Source organism: Eschrichtius robustus, chromosome 2 (assembly GCF_028021215.1).
Source record: "Eschrichtius robustus isolate mEscRob2 chromosome 2, mEscRob2.pri, whole genome shotgun sequence".
Lineage (NCBI taxonomy): Eukaryota > Metazoa > Chordata > Mammalia > Artiodactyla > Eschrichtiidae > Eschrichtius > Eschrichtius robustus.
The window spans coordinates 88,771,327-88,788,715 of record NC_090825.1 but is presented as its reverse complement, the minus strand read 5'-3'; the positions used below and the strand labels follow the sequence as shown (position 1 = coordinate 88,788,715).

At 34.3% G+C, this 17,389-nt stretch overlaps 1 protein-coding gene across 8 annotated transcripts in view; it reads right to left on the bottom strand.

Annotated features, from left to right (window-relative positions):
- The window catches only part of FER (FER tyrosine kinase), a 462,076-nt gene that overhangs the window by 264,961 nt on the left and 179,726 nt on the right, over nt 1–17,389 (bottom strand). The window contains exon 1 of one of the 8 annotated variants that reach the window (XM_068535709.1): nt 5,479–5,616. The exons of the other annotated variants lie outside the window; for them this stretch is intronic. Coding sequence (XP_068391810.1) covers nt 5,479–5,616 — 138 coding nt within the window. Of the gene's footprint in view, nt 1–5,478; nt 5,617–17,389 lie in introns of those variants that run through there. 8 annotated transcript variants of the gene reach the window in all.

Sequence of the window (17,389 nt, the reverse complement as noted above, 5' to 3'; positions counted from 1 at the left end):
CTAGATGGTAATGCAGGCTCTAGGGAGCTATCAGTGAAAAAACAAACAGAAAAAAACTCCTGCTCCTGTGGGGTGTTCACTGATTCTACGATAACCAAGACAGCCTCGCCTCCTGTGTTTCAGACTCAAATCGCCAGCTGTTTTTTAGGAAACTCAGTCTCAGAGAGGTGAGGTAACATGTCTAAAGTCCCTCATTCTGGACTTAATCTCAAATACATCTTATTCTTAAATATTCTGAAACTGTTTCCTCAACTGAAACCTCACTTCTTCACCCCCTTCACTCCTAGGTCTATTGCAACCGAACCTCCTTCCTCCCCCCTCCACAGAAACAATTCTCATTGAGCTCACTAAGGACCTCTTAAGTTGCCAAAATCACAGAAAGCTTTTCAGCCTTATCTATCCGTCCACTGCACTGTTTACTCCTTTGTTCTTGTATCTTTCAAATTACCCTACTTTCTTCTTTTTCTCTCACTCCCTCTTTAATTACACTGGACACTCCCAAGTCTTAATCTCCAGCTTCAGAAGGACATCCCAAACTGCCTGCTAATCATCTCTACAAGAAAGTTCAGGACACCTCAAATTTTAAACGTCCCAAACTGCAATCACTCGCTCCCATCTGCCTGCTCCTCCTGCTCTGGGCACTTCATGAGCGGAGCCAGTATGACTTCAGTCACCTATGGTAGCCACCCTCCACTCCACCTATGTCTCTCCCTCTCACTCACTCATAGAGCCAGTTAGTCACTCGTTCCTGCTCACTTAACACACCCCCCCCAAAATCATACTTGCTTTTTTTTTGCCTTAGATAGAAAACTCTATAATAATTTATAAAATATAAACTAACACTTGACCAAAATCTAAGTTAGATGGTAAAGTTTACATGAACTATCAGCCAACTGTGGAGTTCAAAACTTTTATGTTTGCAATAAGTATTCTGTGCTTATTTCAAAGATGAATAATGGTACAGATTTGTGATTAAGTAGAGACCTATAATTTTAAAATAAGCAGTATTTTGCCTACCACTTTTTATAACCATTCTTAAAAAAAAAAATACATGGTTTACTACTGGGCTTAAAGTATTCTTAACCTTGAAACAAGGCCATATTCTGGAACAATTTTTTCATCAACAGGTCTTCTTACTTTATTGCTGTTCCCTTCATTCACAGAGAGCCCATCATCAGCAAGCCGTAAGAGTCGTCATTTCTCAAGCTCAATTCCATAAGATGCTCATGTACCTTATTTCTGTTAACTTAAATACAAAGGAAAAGTTAACCTTTCATTGGGTGAAATAATGCAATAGATAAACCATGTAACCGAGGATTTCTGGAATTCTAGTAAACAGTAGCTCGAATGGTGTCTAGATTATACCTGGAAACATATAGTTATGACAGGAATTCACTTACAAGATTTAGCTTTATCTAATGAAGTATTTGCCCTTGGTTCCATAATCACTTAGAGTGAATTAGCAATAATACATTCTGCAATCTACTTTTGTGTGCTTTGTTAATTCAAGATTATTTTGGGTGGGGGGGGCAAAGAGAAGCTTTAAGGTAGCCAATGCTTTCTTGCTACCACAAACAAAACAAGAGACAGCAATTTTTACTGATTATTGCAGGATATACACCTCTATAATATTAGAAATTTAGAAATACTTTACCTGCTGTGATTGAGTAAAAAAGCTAAAAAATATTTCATGCCATTCCTCTTTCACCAGTTCCCTTAGGGCTACTAGAGTCTATATTTTGGGATGAATTTTCAACATATATCGAATGTTCTCAGATGTCTCTAGGTATGTTTCTTAATCAAAATAAAGTTTATATAATATTTTTTAAATACATAGAAAAGCATAACAAAAAGTAAACTATAAAGACCCCAGGGATTATTTGGCTAAATGACTAGATACAGAGTCTAAAGTATTCACCTATCATTCATCCTTTTGGTTTATTTTATAATTTTGACCATACTTTCTACCACTTCCACTCTCTCTCATCCTCTTAAGAAACAAGCAAAAACAGTTTTAATAGATGTATACTTTCAAGGCAGATGCCATATAAAAATTACATCATTGATAGCTAGAATAAATCATTTTTCAGAAATTAATTAGAAATTGAGCATATAAAGCAATAACCTAAAATTATAAAATTAGCAAGGACAATCTGAAGTATGTACAATTACCTTGTTTTCTCCTAACATATGTAAAATTTTCCCTTAAAATCCTGAAATCTTTGTTTTTGTCCTTATGAAAAAGATGTCCTACAATAAATCTCAAGAACTCACCAAATTAACTACTTTTATAAATACTGTTATCATATCACCAAACACTGAAATACTTTAAAACATCTTGCGACACTCTGTCAATCTGCAGAGGCAATTAAGTCTTCCTAAAAATTCAACCAGAAACTAGAGAGCTGGGGGGGAGGGAGAATACCATGCCTTCAAAATATAGATATTTATAAAAGCAAAATGTGATAACCAGATTTGTTAATATTAGAATCAGTAACATCTATTGAGGCATTAAAATTCTTCTACCTTAATAATCTTAATGCCACACAAGCTCCTGTGGAAGCAAGCACCTTCTAAAACATACAAACAAATAAATAATAACAGTGAAAATAGTAGTACTATTCCAAGTCACATTTTTCTATTTTCACTAAAATTTTACTTATTCCTTCAGTCAGAATTGCATTAAACTATATGTGGCAAAAATGTGTCTAAAACTAACCTAACCAAATAAGGTTTTGTGTTTCTTATAAAACAGGAAAGTAAGCAGTCAAGAGCTGATGCCAGAAACTCAAGAGGAACAAGGGCCAAGGAGCTCTCTTCCATCTTTAAGAGAAATTCTCTTGACCTAAACTTGCTTACTAGCTACCATCCCTCGGTCAATACTATTTTTTGATTGATGAACATATAAACTAAGATTTTGGATGGTTCTTCCACATGAATGCTAAAGTCATCCCAAATAGCTATGGGTAGAGAAACAGACAATGAACCAGAGAACGCATTCTTTGATAAATGAAGAGGAATGACCCAAAACATGAAAGAATTCAGCAATGAGAAGGAGTAAATGTAGTACAACCAAACCCCACAAGCCTCGATAACACAGAGGCTTTCACATCAAGTGAAGGAATACAAAAGGCAGTATTAAGGAACACTTCTCAACACTGAGTTATACTGGATATGAGAGGATGAATCCTCTCTTGAAAAGGAAGTTTGCTTACCAGAATAAGATTCCAGGGGGCATAGTAAAACATTTTTGAAAAGATGAGAGCTGTATGAGGATGCTTAAGGGAAGTGAAAATACAGTAAAGAATGAATCTGCCATATACAATACAGAATTAATATGACACACTAATTGACAGAGGGAGCAGATGGCTAGCGACAGCAACGTGGGGGGCAAAAGTTTAGCAGAAGACGACAAACTAGGCCTGGATCTTTTACCAGAATCTGACTTTCTGGGTAAAAGGGAATGGCTCCTGCCTAAAATGAACACTTATGAGTCAGTATGTATCTTACGGTGATAAGGATTCACTGGAAACATCATAAAATAATATCAGAGAGTAAGAACCAAAGAAGTCAGAACACCCTATGAAAGGAGGATAAATAGTGACTCCATAAGAATACAGAACCCTCCTTTAATCAATTCAGGTACAGAATCATCACATAAGCTAGTAGAGGTGGATCTGAATATGTGTGCGTGTGAGTGGGTATAGTAACATCTGACTAAGCAGACTGATGATAAATGTTTAAATGCTTAAAAGTATATTTATAGATTTATGATAAGTCTAAAAAATCTCATTGTATTTAGGCCAGCATTAGCTAATAACCAAAGATAAATTATCACAGTTATGGGTGGAAGTTCACAGGTATGAGAGTTCAGTAAGTATCTACTTAAAGACAGTGTGCATACCTATACTTAATGTCTACTTGAGGATGGTGCCTGATAGCCATCAACACAAAAACTCTTATTCTGTTTACTTTAGGATAGTGTAGGAATAATGCATGACAATGTAGAAATTTATATAATAGTTAAATAACAAAATTTTAACCTTTTCCACTTTATTTTGAAAACATGCAGCAGAGCTGACACAAAAGAAAAAAATAAAAATTAAGAGGATTAAAAACAATTTCAAGAACAGTAAATAAAGAGCATAAAGTCGTTTTGCAAAAACAATAAGAGATATACAAAAAATACAAATACAAATACAGAAAAATGTCAAATAAAGATCATAAAATATATCAGGAAATGAAGAGTGAAAAGGAAGCAGGACTTTATTTTAAAGCTATAGAAAATTAGAGTTGTATAAGTCACTAGCTAGCTACATGAGCCACTAATTATCTAGGGCTTCAGAGACACTGTTATATATAAAATGATAGATTAGACAAGATGACACCAATGGATTCTACATTCTCTAACATTTTTATGACTCCTTAAATCAAGATAACACAAAACGTACAAATATAAGGAATGATTCTTATACTTACGAATAGTACTTACCCAATGACTATAAGACACTAATATTTAGAACACCATAACTTAAATATTGAATTTAGTAACATTAAAACAAGAATTACATGTCTATTAAACTCTCTTCAAATATAAAAGAAAAAATATATGAAGCTACATAATCATCAAATGTTCTTTTTTGACATTTACCATTCTTATTTGAAGGCCAGAACTTGTTTTTCCTAATGTAGTGAATCTAGAAGAATGACAGCCTAAAATATAGGGTCATTAATTAAGGGACTTGCTGGATATAGGCAATTAAATTTAAACTACAAAATAACATGCAAACATAATCCTTTACTAACAACAGATTTAAGATAGGACTCCATTCCTCTTATTTATAGAAATGATATGCTATGCACTAAAATACTAAGAAATTAGTGTGTTCCAGGTTTCTAAATTAAACTGTAAGAATTGATTATAAAATTAGTACTAACTATACAGTTATATATCATTGTGAAAAGCTTTATCAGGTATTATCACCGATTTTTTAATACCAATCAAGAAAAATATTATTTTCCTTTGCTGACAGAAATTGAAAATAAGAAGGTAAAATTGGGCTCACCAGGCAGGAAAGAAACTGAAATCAGGAAAAAAGAAATCTTAATACCATCACAGATTTCAAATTGAGCAATGATTCTCCTCAGATATCTAACAAAACTGCACTCTTTTCCCTTCCCATGTTTTGGAATAGTAGAAAGCACATATTTTTCTCAAATCTGAGAGGTGAATAAAGGAAACAAATAAAATAAAATGAAAACGGAAAACAAGCCACTTTCATTTTTTAACGGGCTTGCTTGGCATCTGAGTGACAGAATTCCTTCAAAAGAATTTTGTCTACTATCATATTCGGAAGTCAAGAAAAAATATTCTTCCCATTTATAAAGAAGCAGCATAAAACAGATGATCTGTTGGACTCTGAGATCATTTCTGGGCCCTGGCTGAAGTAGGTCTGAGACAGCCTTCCCCCCCCTTACCTGTTCTCTTTTGACTTCTGATGTGGAAGAATAGGGAGCCTCAGAGCTGTACTTTAAAGTACAGGTTTTACAGGACTGGGAGTCAGAACTAGGATCCGGCCTACCCTCACAGTGGGAACATCTATTTTTCTTCTCCATCTCAAATCTCAACCAAGAGCTGGTGATAGTGGGCCCACAGAAGCCAATTTGTCCACAGACCTTCCTGTCTGAGCCAAAAGCAAGATAGAAAAGGCACAGATCTGGATCTCCCATTTGACGCTAACTCCCCCTGTTGGCATGGAAGTATACCAGTCAATTCTGGATGAAAGGAATTGACATATCCAACAAATGTTATTGGTTTATTGAGCAATAAAGAGGAAATCTTCATGCATTAAGTGAAGATCCATTACTTAAGAAATAAATCTATTTTGTAATTGATTTTTTGAATAAAATACCTTCCTATTCAACATGTAGAAGTCATCTGCTTCAGAAACCTGGATCTTGAGATCTCTGAGAACAGGCCAAACTTTCAAGCACTTCTTGAAACAAAACCTTGCAAGGGTAAGCTGGGACGAAGTGAGAGAGTGGCATTGACATCTACACACTACCAAATGTAAAATAGATAGCTAGTGGGAAGCAGCTGCATAGCACAGGGAGATCAGCTCGGTGCTTTGTGTCCACTTAGAGGGGTGGGATAGGGAGGGTGGGAGGAAGACGCAAGAGGGAGGGGATGTGGGGATATATGTATACGTATAGCTGATTCACTTTGATATACAGCAGCTACTAACAACAACAATGTAAAGCAATTATACTCCGATAAAGATGTTTAAAAAAAAAAAAACTTGCAAAAAGCTTTGCTAAAAAAGCCTTTCTTAATCCAGTGTTTTTTAATTAATTTTACTGAGGTATAGTTCTCCAATTCTTTATAATTCTTCTGATTCACAAAGAATCTAAATTACACACAAATGATCTTTAAGGTCTAAATAAAAATAAAAATTAAATATTTCCTGACAGGAATGTGTTGAGCTTAACAACATAAAAGGAGGTGAAAGGGCTGGAGAAGCAGTAGAGGGGTCGGGATACTTAAAGCATAAACGTTTAATTTGAAAATAGGGCTCCTATCTTGTTAATCTGTTCTATAATAGTTTGTTCATTGTTACATAAATCCTTGTTTTATTCATTCATTTTTTCGAAAAGAAGGTACTATGCAACCATACTAGATGCCAGATATCATATTCAGGTACTGTGCAGCACATTCTTTAAAATGGACCAAAGTTCAAGAAACATTTTTAAAACAAATAAGAAAAAATAGAAGAAGAGCAAGAGAGACCTACTATACAAAAGTCTTACTCAGTAAAACTTTCCTGGGTCACAATTCTGATATAAAATCTCTTCTTTTAAACCCTTTGCTTCCCTTTCCAATTCCATGCACTTTAAAAAAAACAAAATTAAGACCTACATCTTTGTATAATTTCCTCTATTTCTCTAGTTTAAATATATACATTTTGATTTTGTTGTTATAACAATCATTCATCTTTATATCATGTCCATCAGGGAAAAGCCCCATTTTATATTTTGAGAATAAGTTAATAAAATGTTACAACTAATAAATAATAATAGACAACATGGGGTAGGGAGCTCCTTATAAGCCAGGCATTGTTTAAAACATATTAGGTGGATTATCTCATTTAATCCCTCACAATAACCCTTATGAGAAAGGTTCTATCACAAGCCCTAGTTTACAGAAGAGAAAACTGAGGCACAGAAAGGTTAACTAACTTGCCCAAGGTCACACAGCCAATAAGCGGTTAACCCAGGATTCAAATCTAAGCAGCTCTGCTCCAAAAAATCTATGCAATTAACTTATATTATGCTTCTTGGGCTAAAGCCCTGCTCCATCTCACCAAAAGTATTCTGTTGCCAAGATGGAGTCTCAAAGGATGCATTAGCAATTTATTAATTTTGTCTTTTTGCTATAGTTTGACACACTCAAGAAACAATGAGTTTTTATTCTCAATATTCTTTCCTTTGTTTCATTTTTTTCTCTAAACCATTTTAAACATATAATTTGTATTTTTACACCTACATAGATTTACTTATATTTTCCTACCTTTCCTTATTTCCTGTGTGGTTTTATTTATTTATAGTTTCAATAATCATTGAGCATTTACTAGATGCCTGGCATATGAATTCACAGGCTCATAAAATCATAAAACTTTAAATCTTGAAACAATCTTGGAGATAAAATAAATCAAAATTAATGTTCACAGTCAAGGAATATAAAATCTAGAGAAGCTAGATATCTTGCTTCTTGGTCCAGCCCAGAAAAAAAGCTAATTCGGGTATTTCTCCTGTGATCATCTGTACCCACTGGTTTTCTCTTCACAACTAGAAAAATATGATGTCATCTAGATACCTCACTAGGCAGTCTTTCAGGTCACTTATATAGACAATAAGTACAATGGATGTTGTATCAGTGTCTTAGGTCTTCTGTTAACAAAATACCACAAACTGCATGGCTTAAAGGAAAAGAAATCTGTCTTCTCACAGTTCTAGAGGCTGTAAGTCTGAAATCAAGGTTTTGACAGGGTCATGCTTCCTCCAAAAACTCTAAGGAAGTATCCTTCCTTGCCTCTTATGGCTTCCGGTAGCCCCAGGCAATCCTTTGTTTATAGCAGCATAACTCCAATCTCTGCCTTGGCCTTCACATGGCTGTATTCCCTGTAGGTCAGTCTATCTTTTCTTCTAATAAGGACACCAGTCATATTAAATCAGAACCTGCCCTAATAACCTCATCTTAACTTAATTACATCTACAGACCCTATTTCCAATTAAGTAAGGTCATACTCACAGGTACTGGATATTAGGATTTCAACTTATCTTTTTGAGGAAACAATTCAACCCATAACAGATGGGATTATTAATTGCTAAGGTATCTTTATCTTTACAGTTTTCCAGTTAAATAAATACCTGTTTATTCCTACCCTCTGATTTCTGATTTTAAATCTTTTCTTGGGCCATGCTAAAAGCATACTTCCCACCCAATGGTGACTTAATATTTAGCAATCTTTCGTAAAGAACGTTGCCAAGTCTTTCCTAAAACCTAAGTAGATGATTTTTCTGTACCCTATTACCTTCATATAAAAGAACTCTAAGAACAATCAGGTATGATTTCTTCCTTAGAAAATATTCCCTTTCCCCTAGAAGGTTTTTTACTTAAATATTTGATGACTCTATTTGTTATTATGAATTCTAAGAACTTGCACAATATTCAAAAAATGTTTAGTAAGCCTCCTCTATTTGCCAAGTACTGCTCAAGGCCAAGGAAATCATAGTAAACAAAATGAAAGTGCCTGTCTTCGTGGAGCTACAGTTTGGGGGGCTAGCAGGGATTATAGGGGAAGGAAATAGATACTAAAATCATACATATGTACATAATCAAATGCCATAATTAAATGAGTTAATAACATACAAATACACATATTAAAATATTTAATGCATAGAAACGCTTAAAAGAAACCTATCACATAGTAAATGTTAGCCAACAAAATTGTAGTAGTAGCAGCAAAGAACTAGAAGTAAGGGCTATGTAAGAAGTGGAAAAGGGCAATAGGATAATGATGGCAGGGAGTAGAGGGTTAATGAAAGAGCCTATTACAGCTAGAATAGTCAGAGAGATGTCTCAAAGGAATGACATTTGAGTTGAAATGATGAAAAGAAGGCAGTCAGGCATATGAAAAACTGGGGAAAAGAGTATTAAAGAGAGAGGAAACAGAAAGGCCCTGAGACGAGAAGCAGTTTGGCCTGCTCAAAGGACAATAAGATCAGAAAGGCTAGAGTGTGGAGTATGAGAAGGAGTGGGAGGCTATGCTGGGGAGAGCTAGGCAGGGACATGATCACGTAGTTTAAGCTCTGATAAGAAATTTTATTTTGATTACACAAGGATCCCACTGGAGGGTCATAAGCAGGAGATAACACAAGATCACACTGAGATCACTCAGTTACTACGTAGAAAATACAATGTAGGAAGGGCAAGGGAGCAGACAGGTGGTCTGGAAGAAGCAGTCAGGCTACAACTTACTGTTTTATTCTGATGATCACAGTGAAGATGCTGACAAGAGGTCAGATTTGGGATGTATTTTAGAGATAGCACCACGAGAACTTATGGATAGAGTGGATGTGAGATCTGTGAAAGAGTGAACACAAGGGTGATTCCCATGATTTTTGGCTTTAACAGCTGATTAAACGTGATACCATTTACTAAGAAGTGGAATACTGTGAGAGTGGCAGATTTGAGGGTTTTGACAAGTTAAATACGAGATTATCAGTCCAATTCCTGAATGAAATAATCAAATTCTAAGTCACTCTTGTTAAATGAAGTTCACTTTAAGTATGTCTTCGTCATGCAAATGACTGTCATACGTTATATATAATACCAGAAACAACAAAGAATTTTAGGTGATCCGAATAACCAAAGCATTATTTTTACATATTCAAGAACCATGTGGCAGGTGATGACTTTTGGTAAGCATGCTAAAAATAGAAAGCCTTCACATATAAATTTCAAAACTGTATATGCATTTATTTAATTTTATTTTTAAAACATAAGATGAAAAATAGCTCAATTTCAGAAACTTGGTTTCTCTGACACTGAGCTCCACCTGCTGGTAGTTTCTTATCTTTAGGAATTTGTTATCTTTAGGTATTATACTATGAAAAAGAATTAAAATATGTTTAAGTGGAATATAGCCTCCAACATAAATACACTGAAAAATCACATTTAGGAGAAATCATGGTAACTTTTTCTTTCTTTATAGCTACCTTTTATTGAGTTTAGCTATATGCCAGGCACTGTGCTAAAACATTTTTACAAACATTATCTCATTAATTTTCAAAACAACTCTATGAGGTTTCTATGATTTGCTACATTTTACCAATAAGGATATTTACCTCAGAGAGGTTGTGTTGACTTTTCCTATGGTCATATCTTTAGTAACACAGAGAGGGTCTGAACTAAGTTCTCTCTGACTATAAGTCTGTTGGCTTAGTAAACAGGCAACACTGCTTGGATAGAATTTAACCTATTGTGACAGAAAATTCTGAGTTTGAATCTGCCACTCTTATTCTGATCAAATTCCTTACTCTCTTCAAGTTTCAGAGTTCTCATCTGAAAGGTAGGAATCACTCCTTCCTTGCAGGGTTGTTTGCCAGTAACAACAGTTTATGTCCAGCATACAGTCAGTTCCTTTCTTTTAGTAATTTTCCTTAAATGACATATTGGAGCAACCTAATGCATGAGGCTTTATATGGCCAGATGTAATGAATCAAATCCACTGTCTCTCAAAGAATAATCCTTTAGGAAATTTTAAATTTTGAATTGTAATAGATATTAAAAAATTTGTTTAGAAAAATCCTCCAAAATGGAACATTTCATATAATAGTGAGATTTTCAGCACTCTTTAACTACTTATCTTTAAAAATCTATAGAGCAATTACATAAAGCCAACAAAAAAATCTACAAAGTTAAATTAAGAATAATCAACTAGAAAATAGTGAGACATCACAATTATCACAATTTATCATGAAAATTGCAAGCAAAAGTTGAAGTTTAACACTGACAATTTCCCTTTAATCATCAATAATGTTTTTTAATCCTAACAAGGGGCAAGCTTTGAATAATGTTATGGGAGTTACGTTTTCACAACATAACTAAATTATTTTACATATATAAAATATTTCCAATAATTTAAAATATAGGTCTTCAACAATTTTTAAAAATCAGCTAATTTACTAGTAAATCCTTCTAATCTTACAGATCCACCTGCAAACAAGTATAAAATATCTGCAGTTGAAAACTTTTCCCAGGGAAAATAATGATCCACTGCATAACCTAACTGCAGCTGAGAAAAATGGTACTAAGAGAGAATCATTAGAATCACATCCAAGTTCATTAATTATTCTAAATCTAGAGTATATTCTTGGATGAACTCCGTTTACATACAGCTGCATTCTTAGACCTCCATGGACTGATTTTGGTGTTATGGCCTCCACTTCCACTGAGGGATTCTAGATTCTGAAAGAGATGGCCTTATGAATCTTCTTCCAGCAGGAGCTGTAGTGATATTGTCAAGGGCACTGTCACTGCAAAAGTCAATGTCAAAGCCTCCAGTAAGAAATTCTATTAGAGCTAAATACAATGAAAACGCTTTGCTTCCCCTGCAATGTGACATGCCTTCTTTTATTTAACAGTAACTATTACATGACTTTATCGTCCCTTTCATTTTGGCCTTTGGGAAGTTTAGACACAAAATAATAGCTCTGCTGTAGTAACTATCCAAGCTATGACCTACATAGCTTTTCCTCCAGTCTTGATATCCTGTTACAACCTCTATTTTTCCTGGTGCTGATTTTATTTTTTTATTTGTATTTTGTCATCATTAGCTACCTCAAATACTCTGAGGACTAAGGCAGGAAATGAATGAATGACACAAGTACATAAACTAGCAAATATGAAATCTATACAAAAAGCCTTGCAATGTGAAGATCACAAATTCCCAGAGCTAACAGTCTTTTCGCCGAACAATTTAAAACAAACCTGATTATCTCATATTGGTGACATCATGCTCTCTGCAATCTTCAGACCCCTAGACATGGTCATTCTACTAGGCTGCCTTTCTTGAAGTGATACAGCTGAAGCTTAAAGCATCAGCTCTTTTTTACTTCCTGTCAATCAGCTGAAGAACTCTATGGAAAAATAGGAGAACACAGGAAGGTTTCCTGTGTTCTTTGGTTTTTAACATCCTAATCCCAAATCACATTGTACATCCACAGAGCAAGAAGTCAAGCTGTCTCTGACTTTCTGACTTTGGGAGACAGGAAAGAGGCAACATCCCTAAAAATCATCCAAGAAGCCTATAAGAATGGCAGACGAAAATTAAATTAGGCTTTCAAATTCCTATGAAAAACAACAGATCAGCGTTTTTTCATGGTATGGCCAGTCCATGTTTGTTTTACTGCTCACATACCAAATATCTTTAGTATCTGCACAAATTATTCCATCATTTTAAAAGCATGGTCTATCTTTCAAAATAGAAATAATTATCATCTACTTCCCCAGCACAATTTTCAAAATATAATAAGCGACCACTAAATTAAAGTGAGACCTCTAAATTGTATGCTGTCATCAAATGCTAGAAAGTACAAAGACACTTTCTCTTGGTGAGTTAAATAACCAGTGAAAAGTCAGAATCAACATGCTTGCGCTACCCAGTTTTGGGGTAACTGACACTCTCTTAGCTCCCCAAGCTCCTGATTTGAGGTACATATTATTATCTTACAATGCTTAATAAGCTTTCACAAGAGGCATTCAGAATTTAAAAGAGTTCTTTAAGAAAAACTCCTTTGCCTAATAGTTCTCAAACTTTTTTCAACCCCAAGAGACCTGAAGGATGCAACACTTTCGCAGCATGCATTATAGTTAACTATGGCTTGTTAGCAAAAGAGAAAGGTAGGGAGAAATGTAGTCCATGGAGGAAACATAATATGGGAAGGAAGGGGGTGAAGGAAGAGGGTGACAGAGAGACAGAAGTATGGCCTGTGTAGTTTAAAAAGCCCCTCCTCATCCCAAGTAATTCTGAAAGGACAGCCATGAACAGCCCAACACACAGACACAAACTAACACACACACACACACACACACACACACACACACACTGGAACATGCCTTCATTTTGGTCCCGCACTTAATTAGAGCAAATTTTTTTTTCTGAAATTCTTAATTGAAGTACAAGATACATTCAGCAAAGTGTACAAATCAAAAGTGTACAGTTTATGAATTTTCAGACTGAAAAGATCCCGGTAACTAGAACACGGATCAAAATACAAGTCATTTCCACACTCCAGAAGTCCCCGGTGTGCCCCTTTCAGTCCTTCCCTCATCTCACCAAGGGTAATCCCTATCCTAACTTTCAATATATCATAGATTACTTTTGCCTCTTTTTGAACTCTATATAAGTGGAATCACAGATTATGTAACGTCTGGTATCTTTCACTCAACATGATGTCTGTAAGTTTCATCCATACTGCTGTATATAGCTGTAATTTGTTCATTCTTATAACTGCAGACAATTTCACTGGGTACATATTCCACAGTTTATCTATTCCACTGTTGATTGACATTTGGCAGTTTCCAGTTTCAGTCTATTATAAATAGTGCTCCTGTGTATATTCTTATACATGTCTTTTGGGGAACATATGTATTCATTTATGGGTCACAGGGTGTGCCCATATCCTTTAGTAGATATTGCCAAATAATTTTCCTAAAGTGGTTGTGGTGGTGAAGATGTTTTTGAGGACACAGTGCATCCTGACCCCACTTAAACGACACAGCATACTGAGTTTCTGATTTTGCCTACCTATAAGTGATGAATATGCTAGCTAAAGCTATTTCTCTGTATCCTTTCCTTTCTATCAGTGTTATAAGGAATTTATTACTTTCTAGAACATATTCTAGAGTAATTTACCCCTCTACATTAACTGAGTAGGTGTTTTGTTTTGTTTGGTGCTTATATGCCAAGGAATATGTAGAAAAGAAGTCAAACATTTGACTGGAATCTAAACACTGATGATTTCATCTCTACAAGCACATTGAAGAAAAATTTATTGAGCACCTACTCTTTGCCAGGTACTGTCTTAAGCACCAGAAGCTTTATATAGAATTTAAGAGATGAGGTACTTATAATAATAGCATAAATGAAGCCAGGGCATTTTCATTCTCAATGCTATCATCTACTGGCCTCTCAGACACTCTCCTTTATTTACTGAGATATTTGCAAGTGGCTTATAATTATTTTCTTTCCAGTGCATGACTCTTATACCCAAGGCCTCAAAGTTCCTTTGGATGTCTTCATCTCCAACAATGCTCATTTATGCTTAACTTCAGCATTGCATTCTACTATTCATAACTTGGAGCCTACCAGTCAAAATTGCTTCACATGTGAAATTTCAGATCACACTTAATAGCTTCATATAAGCCTCTTAACTACCTTACTCCAACTATACTTGTTCTTAAACTAGATGAATAGTCAGTCCCTGGACTACTCCAAGATTTTTATCCCAGTCCTTCACCCCTTATATACGTCTTTCTTTTTTTGCTTTTCTTCCATAGGGACATGCCTGGTAGTTATGACAAGCATCCATTCTGATTGGTCAGAGTCCAAGGTAGGGGCCAGACAATATAAGGAAAGCCTTTTATGCAGGCCATTCAGAAAAAGTACTGTTTAGCCTAAAAGTTATAAGCAGCCATTCTTGTGGGGGTCAATATAACCAGACTTGTCCTGATCTGAAATTTTAAAAGGTTACTTTGGCTGGAGCATAGCAAACAGGTGGAAAGGAGGCCACTGTGGATGGTAACAGACAAGTTAAAAATCTCATTTTCTAATTGCTTTTCTTAATGATTATTTTCGTTACTAGTGAGGCTGAAAATTCTTTCTTATCTTTATTAAAGCTTATATATCCTTTATTATAAATTTCTTATGTTCTTTGTCCATTTTTAATTGACGCATTCCTTCTTTATAAACCAGCTTGGATGATTTACTTACATATTTTAAAACATTAATCCTTGTCATATTTGCATCACATATTATTCCCAATTTTTATTCTGCAATTTAATTCTTTGTTTTCTGACACAGGAAAATGTTCACTTATATTTTCTTTAGTCGTTTTGTGGCTTTATTTTTTTATATTTGAGTAATACATCTGAAATTTATTTTTTATGTGGCATGAGCTTAAGACCTAAAATGATATAAACTGAATAATCTTTTAATCTTTCGTTTTCCTTAAAATAGCCTTATACTCATATTAAGAACATATATAGGCTTCTTTGGACTAGTATTCTATTAATCTATCTGTATATTCTTGTTTCCTAACTATGCTGTTTTAATAATGTACTTCTAGTTGTTCAAATGTTATGTTTCTAACATCAGTATGATAGCATTCATTCAAATTTCAAAATGAAGGCAGATAAAAGGATCTGAGTTCATTTATATTCTCTTGTAGGCCCTTGTAACATCTAACACATAGTTAAATACACAGTAGAAGTATAAATGATTTCTTTCTGATTGAGTTATTTCTCCTTCCAAGGATTCAATGATTTTTAAGCAATTTTGAGAACTTATCTAGAAGAATTAGCCTCTACTCTAAAAGATCTCTAGATACATTCTGACAGAGAAAATCTTTCCTTAGTCCGAGATCTTATCATTTGTCTGGGATTTTCAAACTAAACCAATGATTTTAAAAATTAACAGTTGAGTCTTAATCTTTTAAATATTAATACTGAGAAATAATTTTCTTCAGAACACTATAATAAAAGGGAAAATTTATTAGGACTTAAAATTCTTTCATTAGGTACCAAATGAAGCAATAAATCATAATATTCACATATTCTCTTTATTAAACCTTTCAATTAAATTAAAGAAATTGATATGTCATAAAAATAACTTTCAAAATTTACGACAAAAGACTTTAGAGATAAAAATATATGAATCCTTCACTACATGAAAGGCCAACTGTCTACTTTCAATTCAAGTCAAAAGATAACATACTCACACATAAATTTTAAGACAAATACTATTCAATTTAATAGAGGAATTAGCAAATAAATTGCAGAGGCTGAAATACTTTTCTTAGGTTGAAGAAAATTAGATAATTTTTAAATTTTTAAAAGAATGTCCTGAACACGTTATGCAATGGTTTATATGCCAAGTAGTTGCTTTTTATTGATTTATTTTTAATGGGTACGCAAAAACAAAACTATATTATGGGAGAAAAGGAAGAACTGTATTCATTATCAATAGAAATTTTTAGCAATTTTATTATTCACAATTATTATGACAAATTAGACATGTATGTAAAAATCTTTTTTCTCTTCAGATGATTAGATCTCTCCCGTCTTTTCAAATAATGTATCTGCATTAAACTATAATAAAAAAGTCCAAAGGTTTTTTTTAACTTTTAATTAACATAGAATGAATGTCAGTTAATACTATGTCTATCAGTTAACAGTTAATCCAAAAAAAAAAAAAACACAAAAAGAAAATCTAATTGGTGTGTGAATAATAATGAAATTGTTGTTAAATTAAAATTTGTATTACATTTAACGTTTTTTGTGTGAATTTGCATAAGTCACTTAACTTCTCTGCTCTCATTTTTTATGTTTATCTTGAGTGGTGTTCCAGTATTCCTAATTTCCTTGGACATGTAGATTTGGGGATCATCAGTTGATGTTTAAGTCATGACAGAAGGAAAAAAGCCCACAGATAACATGAACACAAAGAAAAGAAAAGGATTGAAAGCCAAGGGCTGAAGGCTAAAGCCTGAGGAATATTAATGATCAATTTCATCACAGCACTTAACTCCGATGTTTTCTTGTTAATCAATTATTTATTGCAACTTCCTGCCTGCTGAATGTAGATTTTTGAGTACAGAGACTCTCTTTCACTCCAGGATGTCTCCATCCATGGCACACAATAGATACTCATAGAAGTTGGTTAATTGTGTTTAATAAGAAGGCAGAGGAAGGAAGAGGAGAAATGGGGACAAAGGTGCAAGAGACAGAAGAAAGGAGGAAAAAGAGAAATGGAGAGGAGAGGGAAAAGAAAGGGGACAAAAACCAAATGCGTACTAAGCACCTTCCTATGTCTGGGCTCTATAATGTGCCTTTGCCTTTGCATCACTCATTTAGTCCTAATAACAATCCTCTGAGGTGCATATTACTAACCACATTTTACAGATGAAGAAACTGAGGTTTAGCGGGGTAAAAATTTACTTAAAGGTAATGAAACTCATGACAATTTGACTCAAGTTTCCACATTTTCTCCACCCTGCCCTGCTGGTAAAAAGAGAGCCTTTAAATAATACTGAGAGAAGGGAATCA